The sequence below is a fragment of the Acanthaster planci genome, linkage group LG14 (assembly GCF_054643075.1).
Source record: "Acanthaster planci isolate LZ-2023a linkage group LG14, COTS_SCS, whole genome shotgun sequence".
Classification (NCBI taxonomy): Eukaryota; Metazoa; Echinodermata; class Asteroidea; order Valvatida; family Acanthasteridae; genus Acanthaster; species Acanthaster planci.
The window spans coordinates 795380-823037 of NC_141790.1; the positions used below are offsets into that span (position 1 = coordinate 795380).

The following is a 27658-nucleotide window of genomic DNA, read 5'->3' on the forward strand; positions in this document are numbered from 1 at the left end:
CCATCCCATCCATTCCATTCAATCCATTTCGACATCATCAAAACACAATCGGCACTTTTTTTTTGGGGGGGGACCTATGCCCTTGTCTGAGCCTGTCATTCAAATCACTATGCATAATGAATTTGCTGCTGATAGGGTTGAAGTCCAGCATAGCAAGTGTCTGATTGAGTTCACAAATCACATTTTTAATGATAAAGATATTAAGAAAACAAGCACAAAAGTCATGCGTGGCGTAGCCAATGGGGAGGGAGCGATGGTTTCTCCCAAAGAGCGGGGCATGCGCAAGGGAAACCCTAAAATCTCCGTAGCCGCAATGTGCTCTGAGTTCTGGCTAGTATTATGTTATCTCGATCAGCCATTCTAAATGCACTTACTATGCATATACTCTCTTCTGTTCGTTCAAGACAAATTGAAACTTATTGCACTGTAGGATCTCTTTCAAATCAATTGAAGGGTTTTGAAGGGAAGGAATGGTCTTGTTGAGAGTTTAAAATGTGAAAGGGTTGGAGGGAGGAAAGTGCATTTTTTTATCACGGCATTTTGACAATTTCGCACTCTTTACCACAAAGTATAAAGTTAACACGTGTGATATGTATAAAAAGAACGACACACGTTAGCAGACTGTAACACTGATTTTACTTTGATTTTATCCTGGAATGCTGACCCCTCTTGTTTGGTCAGGTATGACCACCCTTGGGCAAAACAGAAGGGACAAATGACAGCCATTCAAACTGGCAATTGTGGTGTATTTTTTTCTCCTTGTCAAATTTGTTTTAACTAGCATTAAAGAAATTAGTTTAAAAGTAAAGCTCCTGCCCAAGTTTTTAGTCTTGCTCAAAGTCACTTCAACAGGTTATCAGCTTGGTTTCGTTTGGTAATATTATTAAACTGATATCGACACTCACTAGAACGTCCAGATCCAGTGGCTTTGTGAACTCGGGGTAAGCTAAGGTATACAGTTTCGCAAAATAAAACAGGAAGAAAAACTAAACCCTGTGTATTCCTGGATATGAAATGAAGTTCAAGGGAAGACTATAGTTAACCATGCATTTCGACCGGACTTAATAGAAACTTTTGCCGAAGCACAAACCAAATAATAACAACAATAATAATAGCCAAATACCACAATCCTTTACAAGGCAAAATCTCTGAAACGCTTAAATCCCACTAGTTCATCGTTGGTTTATTCATTCTAACAAACATTTGAATAAAGCGGTCCTAAGACAGAAAGCATTCAAATTTACAATTACATAAACAACTAAAATGTACTACCATAGATACAAAAAAAAGGGAAATTTACAAAAAATAGAAACTAAAGCATACGATTTTACGTTAAAATTCTTGACAAAGAAGGGATTGCAGATCGTCTACAGCTGTCTTCCACTTTCTTTCCGGCGGAAGTGGATAACGAAACTTACTAAAGGTAAGCACGTGAAATTGTTTTCAAACTTCAAGAATAAATCCGAGTTCTTGTTTGGTACAGTTTTCGACGGATGATGGTCTTCATTAATTTCTAATAATCAATCTAATCGATAATTAAATTTAATCAATGATACTTCATAAGTCTGTTTAAACCTCGAAAGGACTCAATGCTTACTCTTTACGGTTTTCTTGCCCATTCAAATACCAGATTGCTATTTTAGCCGCGCTTAGTTTTGTTCATCCCTTCCGGTGCAGCAACAGCAAATAAGCTCGGAGGAGCACATGGCTCTGACAATTAGCAAACTCTACTCCCTCATGTCATCACCATCATTGTTGTATTTAGGGGCTCTTTCTGCCCAGTAAATGGGACAAAAGGAACGGACTCACCAAACATTGGTTTAGCTTTTCATGGAGGCTGCCATCTTATTTCTCTTTATTCACCCCGCAGTCACTGTTTTAATATAAAACGTGTAGTTGGTGCCTGGGTACACATCAATCATAAATAAAGTGCTCTTACACTAAACACATCCCATTTTCATGGAAGAAAATCGGTAGCATGTCACTTCCTACTCCAGTCAGGAAAAACCGCGCTGGACCTACAAAGAAATTGGGAGCTATGGGATTAACCCTCAGTTGGATCACAAAACAAAGCGAACTGGTATACATCCCATTATAGATGTCACTAGGTCGTGTTATCGCCCTTCTCTCAGCTGACACTGGTTCCTATCCCTTTGTTGAGATACGATGATTGTGTTTCTCTCAGCTAACATGTAGGCCCCGATGTGCTTTCGCAGAACAAGTGTGCTGCACGCGGGGTGCATAAACAACCCCGACTAGCGCCCTCTTGAGGCCTTACACTTTTTTGTCCTCATACTTCTAGCCCGGATTTTACGCGAGGACTAGACCGTATTCGCGGCATCCCCAATTTCAGTCGTATTCCCGAACGTAGTGTATTTATTTGAAAACGTTAAATCCAAAGATCCCGACTATACTCTTTTATTTCATTACGACCCCCCAAATCACCTGATACCACCCCATTAAGGGTATCAAATTGATACTGTACGTTCAGGAATACGACTGAAATTGGGGACGCTGCAAATACGGTCTATTAGAATAACGACATTCTTTGGGGCATTTTTAGAGTTTTCTTGTGTAGCAAAAATACGCAAGTTGTCGACTTCGATCCAACTTCGGCCAGAGTTAACACCTTCCTTTTTGCCAGGCTCTGCTGGTAACTTTACATTTTTGGCAGCCTGTCGCTTATGGGAGGCATGAGGCACGGTGAGTTGCAGGTTGTAGATACACATACTTGCAGTACACTTTGATTGGTAAACGATATTTTAATGCTGTACCGCTACGCAGTTTTGTGGGATCTACTTCTCATTCAGTCATGTTACATGTAATTATTTGCATAAACTTGAAGAATTATCTCACAGCAATAGATGATTTTTTGTGTAAAACCTATAACCTTTAACCTTGGACCATTCCTGCTTTGGATAATCTGGTAAACATTAAAGTAACGGAATCGCTGTCCTGGAACAATTAACTTTAAAGCTGTAATAAGGAAACCAAATTCCGTGTAATTTACTGGATTTTTTTTATCTTTCAGATTGTTCTTCATCATCCCTGTTGAATGTCTTTAAGTGAATAAAATGTGTACATTGGAACTATGCATTCTCCCATCCTTTGTGAGTGGATCCACCTGGTAACACTGAGGAGTATACCTGACACAAAATGGGACACAGGGGAATCCCCTCCCAAAGCAAGTCCAATGCTTATACATACTCCAGCCACTTAACACATACCCTAGATGTCTGAAAATATTTCTTGTGATACCAGGATAACAATGACCAACACAAAGGCGGGAGGGGGGTTCTCTCTGTTCCATAGCTTGGTTCATATGTTGAGGAGGGTATATACGACTGCCTGGCCTGTATTGTCAGGCAAAACGCTCACTTATTTGCACTGAGCAAGAGATCGCGCATCATCAATTGCATCGTGGTGCTGTCGTTAACAGTATATGGGGTTTTGACGTAATAATCATGGTGGTTTAGTGTAATCCTTTATTGAAATGTTAAAATACAACAGGTTTTTTTAAATGTAGAATTGAACAATGACAAGATCAAAAGCCCCCTGAAACAAACTGCTCGTGTTTTGTCCACAAGCATTATTTGAGGTGCCAGTTTGAGTTCGCCCTGGAAAATCATCCCTGGTCAAAAGTGTACTTTTTAAAGCGAAACGAGTTTTTGTGATTGAATGATAATAATAATAATAAACCATATTTATTAGCTGCTTCAGCTGCACTACCGAAGCAGCTATTGTTTTCGTTCTGCGGTTCGCGATGGTGAAGTATAGGACACAGGAACATATTATCAATCAAAACGCTTTTCTTTTTCTACAGTTCTAACAATAAGCAGTGTTACAGACGGCCTGCAGCGGTTTTTTGGAGAAAATGTTGGGGTTAAAAGGGCCCAAAATGCGCAATTGCGATATACCCATTTATACACGTCAATGCGCCCAGTGGGTCGATAGGGGTTAGGGTGATTTTTACTCAAGTCAAAACGTAACCCTCGTCAGAAGACTTCCCCAAAGTACACAAGTTAGTGTAAATAGGATTAAGAGAAACATGTTTTAGGTCATAAAACCAGAAAAATTGAAATATCTCATGGAATAGTGACGTCATGATTAAGAAAAAATCCAATTTTTAACAACAAACCCGTTTTTCGGTGTTTTTCGTTTCAATTATCATTTCGTCATAACACATCAACACTTTAGTAAGAGTGATTGCAATGAAACTTGGCATATACTTAGACCAACACCCAAGAATGGTCCTAACAGATATTTGTCTTAATGAGGTCGTCACTAGTCACGTGACAAACCCACAAGGTTGAATTATTTTTGGACTTGTATCTCTTGAACCATTTGTTCCAGTCGGTTCAAAATTTCGTCACAGTTTTCACGAAGAGACAATTCAACCCCAAAATCATGATTTTTTTCAAGTTTCTGTTATTTGGCAAAATCAACTAGGCTATGCAATGCATACAACTTAATGTAATCATTTTCCACCAAATCTACTGAAATCACCCAAATCACATTTTTCTCTGTGAGGTAATATTCAACTAAACTGCATTAATTTTTACTAAGAGACAATTTTGTTTTCCATAGACATAACGTTGGCAAAATGATCAAAACCATGGGCAAGACTTAAATGGTTTTGCAGTTTTTACGAAGACACAATTTGACTTCAACCGATGTATAAAAATGTAACAGTGTTGTACCTGCGCTATATTGAGAGCGTGTAATGTGTATTCAGTTTTCACGAAGAGACAATTTTAAGCACAAATTTTAGGCTTTCAAGAACAGGCAAATTGAAATTTAAATTTATATTCGTTTATTAAAAAATCCATTTTCGCAGTTAAAAAAACTGAATTACAATGGATTTAACAGTCAAATAATAAAAAAGATTAAGCAATTAAAATAAGAATTAAAAAAAAATCATAATCCAATAATTACAAAAATTATTCAACATTTACCATTACAGCTTACACTCACAAACATTAAACCATATAACATGACTAATGACCAACACTCATGTAAGAACACTACTAAAAAAAATCCGTTGCAGTTTACACTTCAAAGATGAAATTATTGTGATCTTAAAAATTTCAGTCACATCTAACCTTTAAAATTTCACTCCCATAGAAAAAAAATTTAATAGAGGGCATTTCTTAAGAGGAACACAATCCAAATGTTTCTACCAAGAGAACCTATCAGAGGGGCATTCCTTCCCATATTTGTTATGCAACCGGATTAAGGTAGGAAGCACACTGGTGAAATAACGTTTTGTTCGGCTGCGAATTTCATGGATAAATGGTTCATTCCGCAACATTCTTGTATTTTGAGGCGGAAAGAATTCACGAAAAAGGTCAGTGTGGTCAAGGGTTTTCTTGAAAAAGGATAATGATATTTGATTACGCCTGATTGCCAAAGAATCTAAATTGAAATGAGATAAAGCTTCGGTGTACGACAAATACTCTACCCCAAGAATAATCTTCAAGGCACGTTTCAGTACTCTTTAGAGCCGAGTCACCTGGTGCTGGGTAAGTGCTCCGTTCCACAATCTTGTTTGTTTACAAAATAAACAACTTTAATTAACCTTTACAAATATTAGTTTTGTAGTTTTGTGTCAGGTAACATCCCCTCTTTCATGGAGTAGCATTGGTGAATTTAAATGAACGCTAAAGTGTAAATTAATTAAGCATTTGAAAAAGAGATCAAATTCAAATGCGATTTTCTCTTTTTCAATCCAATGAGAAAAATTGTCTCTTCGTGAAAACTGTGACGATTTGTTCCAAGTCTCAATTGGGAACAGCTATTGTAATTGTTAAGGTTTAGCTCTTTTTCTAAGGGGCACTTCAGCAATTATTTTCAGTCCAAGATCAATTTCAAACTTGGTATAGTAATCAACCATCATCACAAGAAGTGCTGCAAACCTTTTTGTAATCGTGACGTTTTCAAAAAAGTTCACTCTTTACAGTCTAATAACTAGTAAGCTATTGACTGATTTATTTCAAATTTGGTATGCACATAGTCAGGGACGTGTTATAGATGACAATTGATATCTTGACCTCATGTGACCTCTACTTCCGTTTTGACCGGAAGTTGTATTTGAAAACAAAAATCATCATATCTCATGAATTTTAAGACCGACCAATTTCAAACTCTGCGTCGACGGTAATTAACTATCATCAGAAGAAGTGCCGCAAACCTTTTTGTAATCGTGACGCCATCAGGGGGTCACGTGACCTCAATTCAAAAGTTCATTCTTTACAGTCTAATAACTAGTAAACCGTTTGACTGATCTAACTCAAATTTGGTATGCAGATAGTCAAGGGCAATTGACATCTCGACCTTATGTGACCTCTCCTCCGGTTCTACCGGAACTTGTATTATACCACACAAACCGTCATATCTCACGCACTATACGTTCAATTGCAGGGATAATTTGTTTTTCGTTAAACATGCCACTTTGGCAATTATTTGTAATCCAATTCATGACAAACTCGTTGACAGTCATCAAAAGACACTAGAATACATTTTTGGAACAACTAAGTGTTTGTTCACAAACTTCAACTCTAGTTTTGACATTCTTTTTGACATTATTACCAGCCTCTCATTTCGTGATGTATTTTATGCTAAAATGTCTTATGATTTATGTATTTCGCCTTACTTGAACAATGTACATCAAATTATCTCATAATTACATCAAGGTGTACTTGTGACTTTTGGAAGATAGATGGCGCTCTTCATCTTATCTCATTGACACGCCATTAATAGTCATTGGGCAAACTTACTGTGAAACAAAACAAAATCGAGTGATCGTGCAGATCAACATAATTACATTCAGCAGCATTAATTTTTTCCAGCAATTAATATAGATTTATCTCGCTTTTCAATCCTTGCCCACGGCATTTACCACTGCAGAGGATCTAGCGGGTTGTATCGCGGGCTGTGCTCGGTGTAGAACTGGGAGAACCATCGGCGATGCGGCATGATCCACTTGTCCTCTTTCACGAGTTGAGGAGTTTTCCGGTAGACTTTGTTGGCCCAGATGAAAAGATCCTTTTTAACCTAAATACAGCAACCACAGACATACAAAAAGAAGAGTTGGAGGGTTTCAATGAGGGTTTTGGCTGGCCGTGTTTTTTTTTGGGGGGGGGTGGGATCAGACAGTTTCGATAGAGGGCACCCTCTATGCTATGCTCCATTCATAATTCTGTCCAAGGCTTTAAAGAGTCGTTACAAAATAAAACAGTGTGTTTAAATCACCAATGCTTGGCAGCAGATGTCGGAAGTAGTCATGACAGTCCGAGGCTCAAATCCATTGTTTTTTTACTTGTCAGGAAGGCACATTCTGGCGCAGCTGAAAGGCCTAATTTGGTCAGTGTGGTCAGGAACCGTGGATTAAATATGCATGTAACAGGCCAATCACAAGGCCGGAAACCACAAGAGTATTGGTATGAAACAATGTCACTTTCGGGCTAGCGGCAGAGAGGATAAGGCCCGGGTGTCAATCTTGGTGGTAGCAAAGGTGCAGTTCTGCTAGAGCAATTAAACGTCCGTGGTCAACGTGACCACTCAGTAAAGATCCTACAGCGCTGTGAAGCGCAAAGATTGGACAGTCGCCAAAAAGGTACTGCATTATTGCTGCTTGTGGTGCAGGGCGCCGCTAACGTTAGGCATAGGACAACTTTCGAAGCAAATACATGGACGAAAAAAATGGACCTCGGCACTGGGAGAGACCTGAAGAAGGTTGTCTTTGAGCGTCAGACTTTCTATAGTGTAACAATCACTTTTTCATTCATTCCAATTGTACTTTGTTTTGTAAAACTTTGTACAAAAATTCTAATCGATTAAAATCCCCTCAAATGTGCACTCTCCACCTACGATCTGTGTGGCCACCTTACGCATTAACACTCTCAACGTAAGCGGCGTCCTTCCCTATGGACGGAAACAATAATTACATCATCGCCTAAAATCCACGCTTTGTAGAAAGAAATAGGCACAGCCCGATGCTTCACAGCGCTAAAGGACCTATGGTAAAACTCACTGGTAATGAACGTGAATAGGGTGAATAGGGCTATGTAACTCTTGATAAACAGCCTCCTTTCCCCTGATGCTACCCCACCGTCCCCTGGCCCCGTTCAGGGGAAGGGGGGGGTGGTCTAAAGCAGTAATTGGTAAAATGGCCGTGTAATTTGGGGGGTCAGGAGCCATTTTGTGCTCTGGGTGCATTGTGGTGAAATTTGAGGCAGAACGACCCTTATTTTTCTTCTGCCTCCCTCTTTTTCTCCTTTTTATTAATTTTTTAATCGAAAACGGGGTGCCCCCGGATACCCCCCTGATCTCTATCAGCCATTGGCAGGGAAATGAATTTACTTACGACGATATACGTGCAGCAATATGCAAATTTCGTGTACAGCCTATAGAAGATCCCAAAGACAGACGTGTGACGGGAGTAATGCGCAAACACAAGCTTTTGCCTCAGTGGTCCGACAGGCACAGAACCTAATACGATGATAAATTTGCTGAAAACGAAGTACAGACCGGGCCCATGCTGTGGAGAAATCAAAGCAGCTGTTAACGGCACTTCCTGGAAGAAACTAGACTTGACTCAAGTCGGGATCCCGGAAAAGCATGGTTGAAAGGTCTGCTTTAGAGACTTACACTGTATGTTTTTTAATGTATGCTATGTATGTTTTTGAATTGATTGTGGTGATTGAAAACATTCAAGAATATTTTTAGAGGTAATTGACTGGTATCATTTGACCGTGTGGGTGATTGTTGCTCTCCTAGGCAGGTCTACTCCTGGCCTAAATTTGTAAATGCTCATAAGTTACCTGTTGGATTTGAGACGCATCGGTCTTGGACGAAAAGAACAGCATTGTCTGCGAGTCTGTGATGCCGACGTGTTTCTTGGTTGGATGAACGTGAAATTCCACATTGACGTAAGTCTTTGGAATGATTTGCCTGTCGGAGCGCAAATAACACACACACACATAAAATGTGTCTTGTTCAAAACTAATGTAGTTCACCTTTTCCACATTCTAAGAACTCCAGGGTCAGATTGAACCCGTTTTGGCGTCATATCTGACCCAGAAAGGACCATTTCACCCTAAAAGCGATGGGAATGAAAAATTCATAACTAGAGGTTTGACAGTTGTTCAAACAACCGCAGGCTGTTTCGGGTCTTTTGAGAAAGCATTTAGAATAGTCAGTTTGCACCGTCAAGTGCAAACAACTGTGCGGAAGGTTACAGTGCAGGCACCGAGATAAATTTCTGACATCAAAATCTGGGGAGCAGCGACGGCCGTGTGGTCGGAAGTACAACGTATTACATTACCGGAATTGGGACTGCAGAACGCACGCTCAATTTAGCTCGATTGCAATTGTTTCATTTTCGATCTAGCTTCGCTTGAGTCATTTGATGGAGACATTCCATGCTCTAAAAGTCACAGGATATAGTCCAGAGGTTACTAGCTAGGTACACTTGCTGAGCGAAAAGTCTGTTTGCGAGCCACAGATTATGAAGTGGGCAAGTAAAGTAGGCCAAGAAAAACTGTCCACCCGGTTTCCAAGCGGGCTAGACGATCAGCGGGCCAACAGTCAAAAACATTGCCGGGATCTTGCATCCCAAGTTGGGGGAGAGGGCAAACAGACACAGAATTGCTACCAGCGAGGAATTGGTGGGAACGAGTATATTAAGGTATGTTAATGCTTCAGTGGATGTCCCCTAGCCTCTACAGCTCTTTTTTTTCTGGCTAGGGGAGGCCCTGGTTGTAAAGTGACTAAACTAGGTTTTTCAGCTTGTACAGGGGTAGGATATGATAAATAGACGTTGCATTTGGAAGAAAAACAAAAACAAAAAACGTTAATTAGCTCTAATGGACTCGCCAAAAGAGGCCACTCACTCTGCCCAGGGTTTTAAGCACAGCATCAGCAACAGCTAGCACTGACCAGGTTGACTTGGCATCGGTTCGAAGCGGTCAAAACATTCTATTAAAGCCAGCCGAATCCAAGCGCAAGATCTGGTCCATAGAGGCCCAGACCATTGCCATTTTTGGTTTTCAGCGGCATCTATTTACAAGAAAGCCAGACCATGTCTTAGCACTGCTGAAATATTGCAGTATTATTATATCAGCTGCGAGTAAACCAACAACCAACCAACCAACCGACCGACCGACCGACCAACCAACCAACCACCCAACCACCCACCTACCCACCCAACCACCACCCCACCCACCCACCAACCAACCAACCAACCAACCAACCAACCAACCAACCAACCAACCAACCAACCAACCAACCAACCAACCAACCAACCAACCAACCAACCAACCAACCAACTAACCAACGATTAATAAGGTACGAAAATAGTGCCTCGAAACGTGTACAAAGTCAATGAAATAAGTATTAAAAAATCAATAATAAATCACATGATAACGTCATCACGACGTCATAAACTTGGACGTATCTTTGCATCAAGGTCTTTGTTGGCTGTAACTTTTAAGTTGATCAAAGCTCTCAAATTAACCCATATGCTGGCTTGAAAACGTGTATAAAGTCAATGGGCTGAAATAAATATTGAAAAATCAAGAATAAATGACATGATGACGTCATCATGACGTCCTTTACTTACAATAATTTTTGTATCACGGTATTTGTTGGCTGTTACTTTGATAACCATCAAACATCGGAAAGGTTTTAAAATTGTACCTTGAAAACGTGTACAAAGTCTAGGGCAAAAAACTCATTTACGAAAATACTGCTCCTTTAAGTTCATGTCACGTGATATGCACTTAAACTGAACACTTTTAATGACATATTACATCATATTCCGACTCTTATAAAAGAACAGCGTAAATTGCCCGATTTCTCTTTCGTTCTTATAGTAATCTTGCGCCGAAGTTAAAGACTACTTGTTCACTTGTGTTAAGTAGAGAAACGTGTGCAAATCCTATGGGGAAAAATAAATATTCAAAAATGAATATAAAATAAGGTGATGATTTCATTATGACGTCATCCCTTTCCCAAAAATCTTGCACCAGGGTCTTTGTTGGCTATCACTTTGGGAACGATCACACACTGCAAAGTTACCAAATTTGTGGCTCGAAAACGTGTACAAAGTCAATGGGCTAGAAACACGTGTGCAGGAAAACAGCTCCTTTAATTTCATGTCACGTGATTTTTGTCTAAACTGGGAAAAACTTATGAAATATTATTTAATATTTGCACACTTGGATATATTTGCAATCGAACGGAAGGGAAAATTTAGTCTGATTTCTTCTTTGTTCTGGTGGTAATTCTCAGTCGAAGTTGAGGACTGCTCACGCATTCTGCTGGGCAATGTGTGTACAAACCTTACGTTGTGCAAGAACGCCATCCATGGTTCAATATAGGACAGTTTGTTGAAAATTGAAAGCCAAGGCAGGTGTCACCGTAATTCTGCAATAGCGCCCCCATAGCCTGATATAGGAAAGTCCGAAAACTAAGTGCAATCTGTGTACAAAGTCTATGGGGAAAAATTAATTCTTATAAAATCAATAATAAATAAACTACTTAAGTTATCACTGTTAATTTCTTCTAGGACCGTCCTTGGATGATGGTTCAAAGGTCTGCCAAGTTGGAAGTCGATCAGATTTAGTAAACTGCCAAAGTCTACTGGTGGAGTTGAGTTGAAAAAGAAAAAAACTCAATTGTTGCCATTCATGGTGCAAGGGCAATAACAGTAGAGTGCGAGTACCGTAGTCTTTAGCACCTTCAGGTTTTACGTTTTGCCCAGTCAACACATGACAGCTCCTTAGTCCTCATATGTTCAGCCTCCGTTACAAGGGCGAAACCCATGATTAAAATAAAATTACAAGTTTGTGTGATATATTGCTCTATCTCTGAAAAACAACCTAACAGTACCAAATCTTCCAATTTCAATATCATTGTACATACACCTTAGGGTTAATTTCATTTTAGAGCATAAATTGCTTGGGTTCAAACTCCTTTATCAGGATTACATACAAAATTGACATATTCTGAGCTGACTAACTGTAGACAAATTGGCAATTTTTTTTTAAATTTTACACACCCCAGAAAGATTTAAGCGGATTCTTCCAGAGCAGGAACCACACTTTCAGAAAGACTTGGTTTAAAAAAATCAAAATGATGATCAGGTCACTGACCCCGTCAAAGGTTATCTTGACTCACAAAGTTAAATTTTCGCAACATCAGTAGAAAGAGCATGTTCTTCCGACTTTTGATAGCACATGTGGATATATTCAATAAAAAAATGAAAGGGTTATGTATCATTTTTACTACATGAGTGGATTTTTAAGTGAAAACTGTCCATTTTTGTTGATCTCTGCCCTGACCACATGCAAGGGCGGATTCAGCTAAAAAAAGAAGAAGTATTTACTGTTCATTGATGTCAACAAGCACAGCAATTTTTATCAAAATCTGACGACCCAAGGTTAAAAAGTGTGTTGGTTTGGCATGGAATGATCCTATTACGTAATCAAACTAGCAAATGAATAGGCAATTCGAACTAGCTGGTGTAATAAAAAAGGTTTCTCGAGGAAACGAAGAATGTTTCACAACACATGCATCACTCTGGCCATGACGCCATCCAATCAGCCTGGGAGCGTGGACGGCGAAAAGAGGATTTTTGGGGCGAGGAAACGCAGGATCTTTTTATTCATTTCGCAGTAACAATTAATGGGGTAAACATTAAATGTATGGTGTTTTTGAAATGGCTACGTATTTATTCTTATTTTGAAGTACTTCACGCGAACCAAATGTTTTCTATTTCTGTAGCACTTTAAGTTGCAATGGCGCCACACTTACGCAACAGATTGGTCACAGAAATCTATTTAGCCATAGGGCGTTAATAATTGGAATGCCTGCATGTGTATGACAGCTAACACACTAAGCGGATAAGGCTGCGTACTAAATTTCTGCGCGTCGAGCTCACGCATTTTTGTATTCCTTGGTTAATTACAATAAGAGGTGCCATAACCAGACACGATCGCACAAACATATCTATAAATCAAGCACGTGGAGCTTCTTACTTGGCGGATTTTTTTGGGTATTTTGTTAACAAAAACCTCTAACCTGTGGGCCTACTTGCATGAGACGGGCGGCTACATTTAGACCTGGGCCCGAAGATTGACCACTATTTCAACGGTATTTAGGGGAGGAGGATGGAAAAAAAACTGACTTAGCTAGCACTTGTTAACATTGTAACAGGAAAGAGAATTGTCCTAGCGATCATAATCTTTACTCCCGTCCGCTTTTGTACTGTTTTCTCAGGGTGCGTGTCTTTAATTTAATATAGAGAAATCACCCATCTAGCCGTTATCGAACCTTGGGGTGAAATCTTTTGAAGCCTTATTATACTCTCAACTGAGGCTTTCTGTGGAAGCCAGCTTGCCGGGCAGTTCTTCTTTTCCATAGGGAAACCTCCTTTGTGCATACCCTGTGGAACAAAAGCACTGGCCTGCAAGATGGCAGCCATGCGAACCCTCTATAGTCTCGCGTCAAAAGTCTCTCAGGGCTAGAAGAAATAAGCGAGTGAGCGAACAAGTGAGCAAGCATGCAAGTAAACATACAGGCAAGCAAGAAATAAGAACAAAATGACTGTCAATAAAATACGGAAAAAGACGGTCAACCCCCATACAAACACGGTATGCTCACATAAAAATTACGGGGGAAAAGAGACAAGAAATAATAGATAAAAAATGGAAAAAAAAACTTTTATTTGATTTATTATTATAATTTATTTTGATTAATATCGATCAACCAAAAATTTATTTATGTTAATCAAAAATTTATTTATATTAACAAACAACCAGTATCACACTGTCTATCTGTATACTTACGGTCCGTGCACGTACTGCAAATGTGCGTCATCGGCGGCATTTTCCACAACATCCTAGTGAAACCAGAACATGTTCAAGTGTTAGTGTGATCTCATGGAGGCAATCTTTCTTTTCAGTAGGCTTCCGTTTGCTCAAATGTGTATCTTTGCCCAAGTAAACTTAAACTGGCGCTGTCTCGAAAGTGGATTTGAATCAATCTTTCAGACTAACCCCAAGCCTCGACGTCTAGTGCGTGCAACTATCATCCAGTGCGAAATACGAAATCCGTGGCGTAATCCCCCCCCGAAGTGTCCTTTTCTCTACAAAAGCCCTTCTTCACAAGTGCGCTTTTTACGCTGGTTCCTTGTGTATTCAATGTCATATCAAACGTCAAAAACTGCGGAGCAATGTGAAGAGAGGCGCCAAATGTCCAGTGTGGTATTTAACGTTTTTTCTAAGTAAAAAAAAAAAAAAAAAGGTATATTGATCCCTCCCACTTTTCTATTTCACCGTGGTCGGGCGATCAGTGGGAACTAAACCTTTGTTTTAAATTTCAACATGGATGCCGCGTGGCATTTTGCACATCCTCCCGAAACCGCCGATTAAAAACGACCTTGCCACAACACTACTAAGGACAACATAAGCCACTGCTGTACTCTAAGGTTGCAGACCATTAAACGGCCCAAAATTGTCCATGCGAACCGTTAAACATTTCTTTGCAGGTGGAGTGGGATGATTTGCAAAGGAGGATGGAATCTAATAGCAGGACCACCAGCTTGTATTTCTGCAAGTATCAGTCCAAACGGTGTCCTCCAAATATAAATTTGCTCTCTTTTGCAATGGAGTGTGGGAATCAATTTTAAATAATGTGGCGATGGGCCTCATGACTGTTTTGAGGGGTGATTATATATGGAGAGAAATATCTTCAAACTTATCGATTAATTTACCGAAAAATTGAAAGGAAAATGAAAGATCAGGAAGTGACCTTCAATTTGATACCTGTCTTTAACGCCTCAAAAATCTGTATTTTTCGTGATTTTATGAAGGGGGATATTTACCACTATTTTGTCACCAGCTTGAAGTGCATCGTAGGTCATTTGCGAGGGCAGTAAATCCCAGGGGGTGGAGTATATCCTCCAAACCTTTCTTTGGGAGATGGACTATTAATTGAACCCCCGGTTCTTTCGAGTTGTTCAAAAATCAAGGGAAATATGGATAATTTTCCCACTTCCCAACAACTAAAACGTAATCGAATTCCCTCGAAACAAGTTTTTAAGTCATGAACATGCCAGTCTGTCTTGAAATTCTGCATGAATGTATCACGTATGTACATCCGTTTCTTGGACATTACCCCCGTAGCGTTTCATTATGGTGTTGTCTCCGAGCCTCCTCACGCTTTTCAAATTTCCATGGTTGCGCAAGTCAAACCCCCCCCCAAACAGAAATGTGTTCAAGTTATGGACAAATATCAATATTTCTCTAAAGCACTCTTTTCAACATATTTGTTTGATTTGAACCCGATCGGACATGCACTTCAGCAGATATAGGGCCTTTAGTGTGCACCTTTAATGTCACGTGACTTGTCTCCAGGTGATGTCATTATTGCATGAGGTCAAAATTTCTCTAAAGCACTCCCTTTTCAAGATATCTGCAAAATTTGAACCCAATTGGATATACACTATAGGAATGATGCACTTTAAATGATGTACGTTTAATGTCACGTGACTCGTCTGCTGGTGGCATTGTCATCACATGAGGTCAGTTTCCGTTTGTAAACTTTCCCTTCCTAACTACCTGCAAGGTTTCAACCCAATAAAACATGAACAATACAATATACAAAACAAAATATTAAAGCTATCGCAGAAAAGGCAAACATGCATTCGTTCCATACAATGCGATCTGCTCTCAGCAGCACGTGCTTTGCATTTTGCCAAGTCCTGAAAAAAACCTGTTGCTAGAGAGTGCTCGGCAATTAGGTGACGTCATCGGCAGATGATTTGAAGAATACTATACCCCAGTAGACTAACACTGTTGAAAACAACTTGATACCTATTGCCTCCTTTAAACAATAAGACCACTTTTGGTTCGACTGGAAGGTAGGGTTACGTGATTTGACGCACACGAGATGAATTCAAGACCACATTTTATCCTGCCGATTGCTGCAAACAGAATGCTGCAGGAGGACACGGATAATTTTATATGGATTTTTATAAATTTAACGAAATATTTAAATATTCAAAATTTAATAATAAATCACGTGATGAGGTCATCATGACGTAAATATTTCAGAATTATCTTCGTTTTATATTTAGTGCTTGCTGTAAGTTTAACGACGATGAACGATTACTCAGGTATGAAAATAGTACTTCTAAAACGTGTACAAAGTCAATGGGCTAAGATAAATATTGAATATTGCAGCAGCTTAAAGTCGCCGGTAGAAAAACGTGTACAAAATAAACGAGTTTTTGAGCAGAAGGAAGAAGCCGAAAAAAAAAAAATGAATGCATTTTCCACAACTTGCAGAAAAGCCAAAAAAAACAACCCAAACAAAAAGAATGCCTTTTTTTGCAAACTGCGAAAAAGCCAAAAACCTACACAAAAAGAATATCTTTTTCGGAAAATGCGAAAAAGCCGAAAGAATCGAACAAAAGGAATGGCTCTTGTGCGTTTTGCGAAAAAGCCAAAAAGAAAAAAACAAACAAACAAAAACTGCTTTGGCTTTGCCGACATTTTCCTGGCACAAGCCACTGGTCACTCGAGAACACCAGCATACAACCCCGGGAGGACGGCTGCACTCAGACTCGTCGCACCGAACATGTTTGACTGTCCCCTCTTCATGTGCTTCGCTTTTGAACGACCTTTTTTTGCCAAGCCCCGAAAAATTTCTTTCTGTAACAGGTGCCATGAAGAGAATTACTTCACCTGGATATGGCAGTTCACGTAAAACTCAAAGGTACCGTCTAAGATCATCTCCCCACTCTTGATTTTCTCCAACTCGGGCGGGTACCAGGACGGCTCTTCTCCCTCAGCGTGGTACCACAGCAGGATCAAATTGTTAATCTCCAAGGACCGGTAGGTTGGAACCTTGACAAAGTCTGGCACTGAAATGACATGGAGTACAAGGGGAAATAAAATATAGACCATAACTTCAATTACAGGGTCGGACCAGGATTTTCTGCTCGGGGGATTTTTTACTGCATGTTGTTGCCGTGTAAGTGAAACCATTTGATCCCTTAGTTTTCCCTGACCTAAGTACAAAAATGAATACATAGTTTATGCTTTCAAGTGGGATCTCCCAACCTTCAGTCGAACCCCAAGTGATTAGCGGGGTTGGAGGTGTCATGGATTTGCGCCTGAATGATGACACTTTTTATATGGAACAAAACAACCCTTTCCTTTCGTAGCTTCATGTTTTACCTTTTAAAATCCTTGTTTTGGGGGGCGTCATCGCAACCGTAAGTTTATTTTGTCTGGTCAACCAAATATCCAAACTGTTTGACGAGCTGTTTTTACTCCTTACTGTTGCTCGTGAGAACGGAAATAATGCGAACATTTCGCCACTTCAGCGGTGTGAATTATAAACCGAATGTAAGTGGATAAAACCTCTATTGTCAACAATTCCATGTACTTGCAACCATGTGTCTACATAGTCTATTGAGGTTGAGAGACAGTAAGCTTCAAGGTGACAGGTCATTCTTTTTCCGTCTGATTATTCATCAAACTCTGAAGGATTTTGGTCTTCTGAAGCTCAGACGTAACCGCCGTGGTGACTGCCGTGTTCGCCGACAGATTCCAGTGCATATTGCATACCGGGACAGGATTGAGAAACAACTCATACCGAACAAGAACACCAGTCACGCTCGCCCATCTCTGGAAATTTTGTTTTGAAATGTTAATATTTTCGTCATTCCAACTTTGTCAAGAAGCCAGAACACCGACAATAGCCAAAAGCAACCTGGATTACCCCTTTTGCTTCCAGCAAATGTAAAATCACTAAATAACAAAATGGAGGATCTTGAATCGGTCATAGATTCCAACAAGGTTGCAGTTACCGTTGTGACTGAGACGTGGTTTAGTGATGCAAGCATAAATTTGCCCATTTTCTCACAGTTCACAACATTTTGCAAGTCCCAATCCGAAAGAAGAGGAAGAGGTGTGGCAAATTTTGCCCAAGATAACTTATCATCAGTGAACAAATTGCAGCAGAGCTGTGCTTTTGAATGCATTTGGGTCAAGATCCGAATCGAGAAGTCGAAATGCCCTACACCCAATTTACTTGGGTCTGCCATCTATTATCCACCGAGCTCGACACAAGAAAATGAGATGCTGGAACACTGTGTTTATTAATATACGTTGGGTAAGGGCAAAACTCGTTATATAAAATTGAACACTTGCGTTTATACAGTTGACAATATTCGTGCCACAGATGGATCAGCAAGTATTACTATACTTGGTGATTTTAATCACCCGAACTGTATCCCATTGGAACGTGACCTGGATATGACACACCTAGTCTCCTTCCCCACACGTCGTTACACTATCCTTGATAAGATGTTCACAAATTTCCCACTCCTGTTCAAGGATCCTCAGAGACTGTCACCGCTGGGAAACAGCCATCACTGCTGTATTCTCTTTAGTACAATTTCCGATTTGCCGCAACACGAAAGAAGAGTGAAGACTTTAAGACCACCAAGGGATTCATCCATACGATGTTTTGGTCAGTGGACTGTTGACAAAGATTGGGATGATTTGTTTACTGAGTGTAGCGGCGTAAAACTGTTATAGCGCCCTCTTTCGGGTGATTAGTGAAATGCACCGTTCGCTTCTTCCACTCGATGATCCGCTAGCGCTACGTACATGAGCGACATCTTTCCTTTCGATTAAGTAAACCCCCAGGAATGCACCAGTTGGTAAGACAAAGGAATTCTCCCATATTATGTGTCATAAAGGGATATTAGAATAAGCTTAAGGGTCATCTGGAGAATAAGGGTTAATTTGGGAGAAATAATGGGACGTTGTAACGCTAGTAAATTATGAAGGGCCGTTATTACTGGGTTCATGTATTACCATACTGCTCGGATTTACATGTACATGTACTTATATCATAAGTCACGTGGTCATTTGGCATTTACACAGTAAGAAAGTTTATGGGGGCACAAAGTAAGGGTAATTTTATTCATAGGGATGTGTAGTCAACCGTTTCTTTATTTCACCATAATGGATTTTGACTAAGGTTTATGTACATGTATTGCTATATGAGGTGTACTTCTATTTTCTCTATCCATTGTAGCGAACCGCTGACTTGGGACTTGGAATGGGCTGCCATCATTAAGGGTAGCGAATAAACAGTTCAAGTTCAAGTTCTGGAGAGAGCTGTTTCCACGGGCTAAGTTTTTTATCAGTGTGTTCACACTTGCGTTCCTTGTGTAATTTAAGAGGTTACACTGAGAACTCTTGTTCCTCAGCGGCTGTGAGTTTCATAAAAAAATGATGATGCTTATGAGCATCCTTTCCCACTCGTCCACTCAAGGATGCGATCAAATGACAAGCCCTGGCGGATAAACGCCAATCTGAAGAATCTCAGCTTATCAAGCAACGTCAGCAAGCCTACAAGAATGGCAACATGAGACAGTGGCGGGTAGTCCGCAACAAGATACAGCGAGATATCAAGGCCACTAAGCACGAGTTCTACAGAAACACTGTTCAGCATTTCAAATCCAGCCAACCACATGGCACAAACAAATTCAAAAGTTATCCCAGTGCAAAGCACAGAAAATCAACAATTCCTACTCTTGCTGATGTTTAGGAATGATGGTTTGTTTTTTGTGCAATAAATTGTAACACATTTAAAGATCACTTTAAAGAAAACCAGGAAATTGTATTCGCCGGCGTAGACGTGACGTCACTCCGAGGTCACCGGCTCGTTGCCCTAGTGACTGGCTCACGCACTTTCACACAGAGCCATCATGACTATTTCAATGTACGTTATCCTGATTACCACTGCATGATTAAATGGCCGTTGTGATTCTCCAGTTACACTTTGTTGACGTTATATTGACCAATCAAACTCACGCTAGCACATCCGTTCGGAGAGCTCTCACGGCGTTGATGCTCACCGAAACCCATATTCAGAATTCTGTCAAATGTGAAGCCAGGAAGCGAAAGACCTTGCAATGATGGCTCTCACTTGTGTGATTACATCCCGCTGCATAGCAGCTGCCCATGTTTCCCTTCAAAATGTGAGTTTTAATGGTTGAATTTTTACTCGAAATATGGCGTGTTTCGTGCCACACGCTAAGTACAGGAAGGATCAGGTTGCTATGCATGACGCATGAGCCAGTGCTCAGGAAGTTGCTGTGACCTCGGCAGGAAGTGACATCGGTCTACGCTGGCGAATTGACCTTATTCTGTAGTTTAGTAACGGTATTTGCAATCATTGAACCCAAGAAAGCGTTTAATAAGGGCAATAACTGCACATGAACACTTCGGGTACACAACTTAATTAAAGCAACTGCGCAAACACTAAATTTATCGTTGTTGTCAGATCATATCAAGCACTAACGATGGCATGAATATTCAACTTCCTATGCTGCAGTACACAACGTTTTAGGGATGCAGATTACCAACAAAAAATTGCGGCGACGATCATGGGGTACAAAAGGGGGCTTATGGTTGCTTATGGTGAGTAGCAGGCGTGCGCTGTGCTCTGGCTATGGACATACAGGGCATGCCAGAAAGCGGTATAAATTGGCCAGACTTTATAGCCCGGGCAGTTCAAACTCCTTCTGTGTCCTTCCTAGCCCTCAGTGGTTAAAGCTGCATCATACGAGTTGAGCGATCAAGCAGTCCGAGTGCACCGTCAGCCTACGGGTCTGTTGAAAATATCAGAAGGGTGAGGGGAAAACACTGGTCTTAGATGTAGTTGACGGAAAAGCCAGCCAACAGGCCGCACCGCAGTCAAGCCGAAAGACCACGCGACAGCCTAGCCAAAAGACCGAGCGGCAGTCCAGCCAACAGGCCGCACCGCAGTCAAGCCGAAAGATCACGCGACAGCCTAGCCAAAAGACCGAGCGGCAGTCCAGCCTCGAACCCACAGCACCACAGTCCAGTCAGGAACTTGCTCCACATCAGTCGAGCCAGGGGCCCGCCACCTCGCAGCTTAACCAAGAATCCAACGCATCGCAGTCCAGTCAAGATCTTTTCACTTGGCAACTCAGCCAAGATCTCGTCGCTTTGCAGCTCAACCAAGATCTCCCCACATCACAATCTGGTCAAGAACTGGACGTCGCCCCGCCATCAGGTCAAGGATCGCCTACCGGTATTGTCACGCAAGCCGGAAATACGACTGCGTGACAGATCGGCGGTATCGTACCGGGAACCATAAAAAAATCTGCCTCGCGAGCAAAAGTGCTTGCTACCCCGGTTGTGGAAACGGACATCGGAGAGGGTTTCGTCAAGTACAACGGGGAGGAGTCGAACAACTGCGCAAGAAACGGACGAGCTGGGAAAGGAAGAGCGAGACGGAAAAAGAATCGAGCCAACAGCCAACACATGGAAGAGAAAAATGGAAGCAACTTAACTTTTCATAGTCGTGTAGATTTTCTTCTCTGTTAATTATGTATAAGGTTTTTCTCATCCTCTCTTGTCTGATGCTACGATTAGCCACTTTCAATGTAAATGGTCTGAGCAACTTTGATAAGAGGGCTATTATTTTTAATCATTTGAAAGAAAATTACGATGTTACTTTTTCTGCAAGAGACGCACAGCATATTTTCTGATGAACAAATCTGGAAGAAGCAGTGAGGCGGGGAAACGTGTTTTAGTCAAGGTAGTACAGATTCCACGGGAGTGGCTTTCCTGGTATCGGATGGGAGAGGAATTCAACTGACTAACCCCGATAGAGATAATGACGGACGGATAGTTGGCGGAGACCTAATTTGGAGAAATTTACAATTGAACATTTTATGCCTGTATGTGCCTAATCAAATGGATGAGAGAAGGTCTTTTTTCGGAATCGTAACAAATATAACTAGAGAGAAGTGTTTGTAAACAAGTACAAACACAGAGCTGGTTCGGGACTGTTTTACCAACAAGATAAGTATTGTTGATCAAAGCTCTCAAACTAAGCCAAATGCTGGCTTGAAAACGTGTACAAAGTCAAGGGGCTGAAATAAATATTGAAAAACAAGAGTAAATCACATGATGACGTCATCATGACGTCATTTATTTACAATAATTTCTGTATCAAGATCTTTGTTGGCTGTCACTTTGAAAACGATCAAACATCCGAAAGGGTTCAAAATTGTGCCTTGGAAACGTGTACGAAGTTAATGGGCAAAAAACCCCATTTGGAGAAACACTGCTCTTTTAAGGTTGTGTCACGTGATTTGCGCTTAAACTGAACAATTTTTATGAAATATTACTTCATATTCGGACACTTGGGTATATTTGCGATCGAACGGAAGGGAAAATTTAGTCTGATTTCTTCTTCGTTCTGGTAGTAATCCTCGCTCGAAGTTGAGGACTGCTCACGCATTATGCGGGACAATGTGTGTACAAACCCTATGTTGTGCAACAACGCCATCCATGGTTCAATATGGGACAGTTTGTTGAAAATTGAAAGCCCAGGCAGGTGTGACCGTAATTCTGCAATAGCGCCCTCATAGCCTGATATAGGACAGTCCAAAACTGTGTGCAATCTGTATACAAAGTCTATGGGGGAAAATTAATTCTTCAAAAATCAATAAAAAATAAATACTTAAGTTATCACTGTGAATTTCTTCTAGGGCCGTCCTTGGATGATCACACAACTATCCTCCAAGTTTGAAATTGTTCTGATTTTCCTAGGTGCCGAAGTGTAGGGGTAGAAGAACTTGGCTGAAGAAGAAGAAAAAAAAAACTAGAGAGAAGTGTTCGTAAACAAGTACAAACACAGAGCTGTTTCGGGACTGTTTTACCAACAAGATAAGTATTGTTGATCAAAGCTCTCAAACTAACCCAAATGCTGGCTTGAAAACGTGTACAAAGTCAAGGGGCTGAAATAAAAATTGAAATGAATAAAACAAGAGTAAATCACATGACGACGTCATCATGACGTCGTTTATTTACAATAATTTCTGTATCAAGATCTTTGTTGGCTGTCACTTTGAAAACGATCAAACATCCGAAAAGGTTCAAAATTGTGCCTAATGGGCAAAAACTATCTATCCAACTATCGAAGCGTGCCGAAGTGTAGGGGTAGAAGAACTTGGCTGAAGAAGAAGAAAAAAAATGAAAGAAAAAAAACAGAACGATTACAATACCTGGTTCTGCTGAACTGCCGAACCAGCTAAAAAAAGGAAAGAAAAAAAACAGAACGATTACAATACCTGGTTCGGCTGAACTGCCGAACCAGCTAAAAAGGAAAGAAAAAAACAGAACGATTACAATACCTGGTTCGGCTGAACTGCCGAACCAGCTAAAAAGGAAAGAAAAAAACAGAACGATTACAATACCTGGTTCAGCTGAACTGCCGAACCAGCTAAAAAGGAAAGAAAAAAAAAACAGAACGATTACAATACCTGGTTCGGCTGAACTGCCGAACCAGCTAAAAAGGAAAGAAAAAAAAACCAAAAAACAAAAAACAGAACGATTACAATACCTGGTTCGTCTGAACTGCCGAACCAGCTTATAAACAGAATGAGAGGTGGATTATTGCCGATGACTTCTATTGCCAGATTGATTGAAATCTGGTTACGATAAAAGCAAGGTCGATTTGGAAAATGTTATCTTAGAAAATGATATGCTTGATGTTTGGCAGAGTCTCTACCCTCGGGAAGAGCGCTTTACTTACCCCCTTTTTGTTAAAGTAGTCAGATTGATTATATTTTGGTCTGGAGGCAGTTTTATAAGCTGGAGTATGGAGGGAAGCAATCTTGAGAAGGATAGAATAAGATCTCATGTCATTAAAATTAATGGTGAAAAAAGTTCAGTTTTTCAAGGTATTTCAGAAGCACAGAGATACTGATAATTTGATAAATGATTTAATTCGCGATCAAGGGAATACCTTGAGGGACCCTAAAAGCCTTTGCAATCATGTCAATTCCTTTTACACAAAGCTGTATTCTAGTGAAGGCGTTGATCAAGAGGCTTTTAATATAATATTTGGGAATAAGTGGGAAGGTAGAAATTTAACCCTCAAGGCCAAAGCAATCGTCATTAACAGTTACGTGGGAGCTGGTTTACCCTATTACGGTGCTGTTCTTCATTATCCAGGAGATTATGGAAATAAGATGGACAGGATGAAATGGGCCTTTTCTGGGATGGGAAGCTGGGTCAAATCAAACGTGATACACTCTGTGGTCCAAACCCAAAAGGGGGATGGAAATTATGAGTGTTAAAGTTAAGCTTCGCTCCTTGAGGCTCAAGATTCTTCAAAGGTTGCGCACCGGTTCTGGGAAATGGAAAGGTTTCTTCGAATACTGTCTTTTTAATGCCAGTTGACCAAATCATCTTGGTTGGTATTTTTGTTGTAATCCTCGTGCGGTAGTCACCAGTTGCCAATTTTTCTACAAACAGCTTGTGGAAGCTTTTCAGTTTGCAAAAGGGGAAGTTCGCAGCACTTTTTCTTGTTTGAATGAAGTTAGTAAACTCAATTTATGGAAGAATAATATCATCACGGGGCGCACTGACGCTGTCAATGACAGCAAAGTGCCTAAGTCTCACGGTATTTTAATAAGGAAAATGACCGCGCGAATGTCAAAACTATGTACGAAAGCCTAAATATGAAGATTTTTGGACCCCCAAAGTGCGAAATGTTTGGGAAGAGTATTTCACCGCTGATACAGAATCTTGCCAACCAAGGACAAGTTGAAGCTCTGGTTAATGCAAAGAAGACATTTGTACATTATGTAAAAATGAATGCAAAAATTTGGAGCACATAGATGCCTGGCTTTTTGTCGAGTAAATCATTCGAGCTTATACTTAAGATTTGACCTTTTGTTTAAATGACCTTGTGAGAATCTTGGGAACTGGACTAGATAACAGTTTGTACATATTTTTAATAGGCCGTCTTCAAATAATAATTTGGACTAGATGTAAAAGGTGTTTAGGAAGAATTTGTTTGTTGTAATATTTTGCAAAACTACAAGACTAGTTTGAAGAAACCTGTCAACATGTGTTTGGAAAAGAAAAAAATAGACAGTGATACGTTTCGTGGCATACATGGTAAAAATGCTGCCCTCCGTTTAGTAGGAGAGGATAACCTCAAATTCTGTGTCTAAGTTTAAGAAATTATCGTAAGGTTATCAATTTCAACTAATTTTCATTGTCTTCAAAAATAATTAGAACTTTTAAAACCTGTAATGTAGATTTTGTGTTTGTTTTTTGTTGGTCAGTGAGAATAAAACAGCTGTTAGAGCTCCACTTTAACGAGAAAAAATAAATAAGTAAACATATGAACAGACAGACAGACAGTAATCAAATTTTAAAGCAGGGGCGCCTTGTGCCATCTTCCAACATTGTACACAGTTTTCCTCTTTTTTTTGCTTCGATTTTGTCAAAATCTTTGAAAATGAATCTGCCCTTAGGAAGCATTGTTTAGGCGCTGGTGATAAAACGTCCCTCAAAAATTCTTGCTCGGCTGAAGTAAAAAAAGCAAAAAGATTTTAAAAATTAGTCAACTAGAAGCACTGGTTTCAACCCTAGGAACCGGGCTTCTTCGGCCCATCCCACCGCTAGGGGAGGTGGACTCTGGTCCCTAAGAACTGGACTGTCACATGATCCATCCTTGAACTTGACATGCATACAAAGACACTCGTTGTGCGTTTATACACGTCTGAAATTTAAATTCAGTCTAACTAACACATGGTTTTTGTTTTTAAAACTATCAGAGATTCATGTCCAAGGTGTGTCGGTCACGTGAATTGAGCTGGGTACGTCACTAGGGAAAACGTAAAGGTTTTCTCTTATTCATTTCAGAATATTGGTGTTTGGCTAGAACAAAATTTTTATCTTGCAACTGAACTGATCTCAAAATGACTGGAAGCTAGTCTCGTGGGCTGGGTGTGGAAATGCAGTTCACTGAGACGATATCGTATTAGTGCAATCTGATATCGTCTTCAGTAATTGGCATGTCATTCAAAGTGGAATTATTCTACCAGAGCTTTACCTTTGTCTGCGTAGGCGATCTTAACACACTTGCCGTCCTCTCCTTGGTACGTCCAGCCGTGAAACGGACATTCTATACACTCCCCGGTCACTTTCCCCCCAACTGCCAGGTTAGCGCCCAGGTGAGGGCAGTAGGCATCTATGATGTAAGCCCGGCCACTCTCCCCACGAAACACAGCCAGATTCAAACCTGACAACAGTCAGAAACGTACCTTGAAATTGCAATTAGGCCTATATTCTTATTATGCGCTCTTTGAATGACAGTATAGGGCAGCACGTATATGTTTCTAACACCGTTGTACCCATTCTGTTACATTATTATGCTTTGTAGCTACTCTGAGCTCATCTTAAAGTCTGTCCCAAATTTAGTTTACGAGAGACGGCATTTCAAGCACCAGAATCTCTGGAATTCATGTTGTACATTCTTGCTTGGTTTTTAAGGCAGTATGGTCATTGCCAGTGAATGCTATCGGTGGTGCCGGCGCTAAGGCTTCATGGACTTGTAAGCTGTGTGCTCCTGGTTTGTGAGCATTCAGTTAAAGCCTGACAGTCAAGCTACGAGAACGGCAAAAATCGCACCTGCACTACGTCCCACCCCCTGCTGCGCTGTCACAAACAGGCCACATTAACCACTTTCATCTCTGAACCTTTATTCTATAACTGATTTGAAATTCAAGAATGTAATTTTTACCCAGCATGTGAACGTATTTCGTCTCCATTTTCTTCAGCGACGCTGAGGTACAGGCAATGAACCAACCGTTGGGATACACAGGTGGCATGTCTTCGATTTTCCGCGATCGCTTCATCGCTGCAATGGCATCTTCCCTGTTTATCCCTGCCTGCCCTTTTTCTATGAAGTATGAATCTCTTCCCTCATCGCCGTAGATTACGAGCGGGCTGTAGATGAACACGTAAACGGCCCTCGTCAAGTATGCCAATCCAGCGAGAAGGCCGTGCGTCACGCAGAATTCCAGAAAGAGAACTCTGCTGTCGTTGGGCAAATGCGCCGCCACCGCGTCACTCCAAAAAAGAGCGACGGACAAAGCGGCAGGAACGACTAGATACACGAGGATCGCTGTTTTGCCCATAGCTGGAAATGTCTTGAATCAAGCAACGAACCTGAATTTTAATAACGAAGGCTTTGTCAAAGTACAGATAACTGACGCCGAACGCTCATAACGGTCCTTTCTGTAGTTACGAATCGGTGGAGGTTAGACTAGACCGGATGACGTATGCAGATATCTTTAACCTTTATATTTGCTGTTTGAAGAGCAATACATTTCGCGTAACCACATTTGACTTACGAGCTGCTGCAACAGAAGTTGCATAAGGAGCGTAACTTGGTGCATTGCTCAGGGACCAGCCGGAGTACATACACCAATGGACCCTAAAAGCAAAGCTACTTATGGTTAAACCCATAGGCTGTGTGCAGTTTCAATTTTCGAATTCAGACGTCCGCTCGTGTCCCCCTTAGTTGCACCACTGACAGTGAACTTCAGATTTAAATTTGCCATACATACATTATCATCAACAGTGAATCGAATACGGGGATGAAAATTCAGTTGGATGTCCATGAACATAATTTAGTCGCATTCATGAGAACTCCACTCGATTTTGAAGGGCCAAAATCCAGAACAAAGAACATGACCTTAGAAGGCGCGGGGCGGTTGATTGTGGCAAGA

At 40.6% G+C, this 27658-nt stretch overlaps 1 protein-coding gene across 1 annotated transcript; it reads right to left on the reverse strand.

Moving 5' to 3' along the window:
• Positions 1-4408: 4408 nt before the first annotated feature.
• LOC110977953 (cholesterol 7-desaturase nvd-like) lies at positions 4409-27601 on the reverse strand. Its single transcript, XM_087145837.1, has 7 exons — positions 26668-27601; positions 25978-26166; positions 16752-16930; positions 13851-13903; positions 8823-8952; positions 8366-8539; positions 4409-7053 (listed from the first exon to the last, which is right to left on the reverse strand). The coding sequence occupies exons 1-7, from the start codon at positions 27062-27064 to the stop codon at positions 6895-6897; spliced, it is 1281 nt and encodes a 426-aa protein (XP_087001963.1). The 5' UTR covers positions 27065-27601; the 3' UTR covers positions 4409-6894.
• Between the last annotated feature and the right edge of the window lie 57 nt (positions 27602-27658).

What these genes read in the sequence shown, in the direction of transcription:
- LOC110977953 (XM_087145837.1), bottom strand. Translation starts at nt 27,064, where the DNA reads ATGGGCAAAACAGCGATCCTCGTGTATCTAGTCGTTCCTGCCGCTTTG. An exon ending in TTGCAGTACGTGCACGGACC is followed by an intron (nt 8,953 to 13,850) that starts GTAAGTATACAG and finishes GCGCTCCGACAG; the next exon opens with GCAAATCATTCCAAAGACTT. An exon ending in ATTGCTGCACGTATATCGTC is followed by an intron (nt 7,054 to 8,365) that starts GTAAGTAAATTC and finishes TGCTGTATTTAG; the next exon opens with GTTAAAAAGGATCTTTTCAT.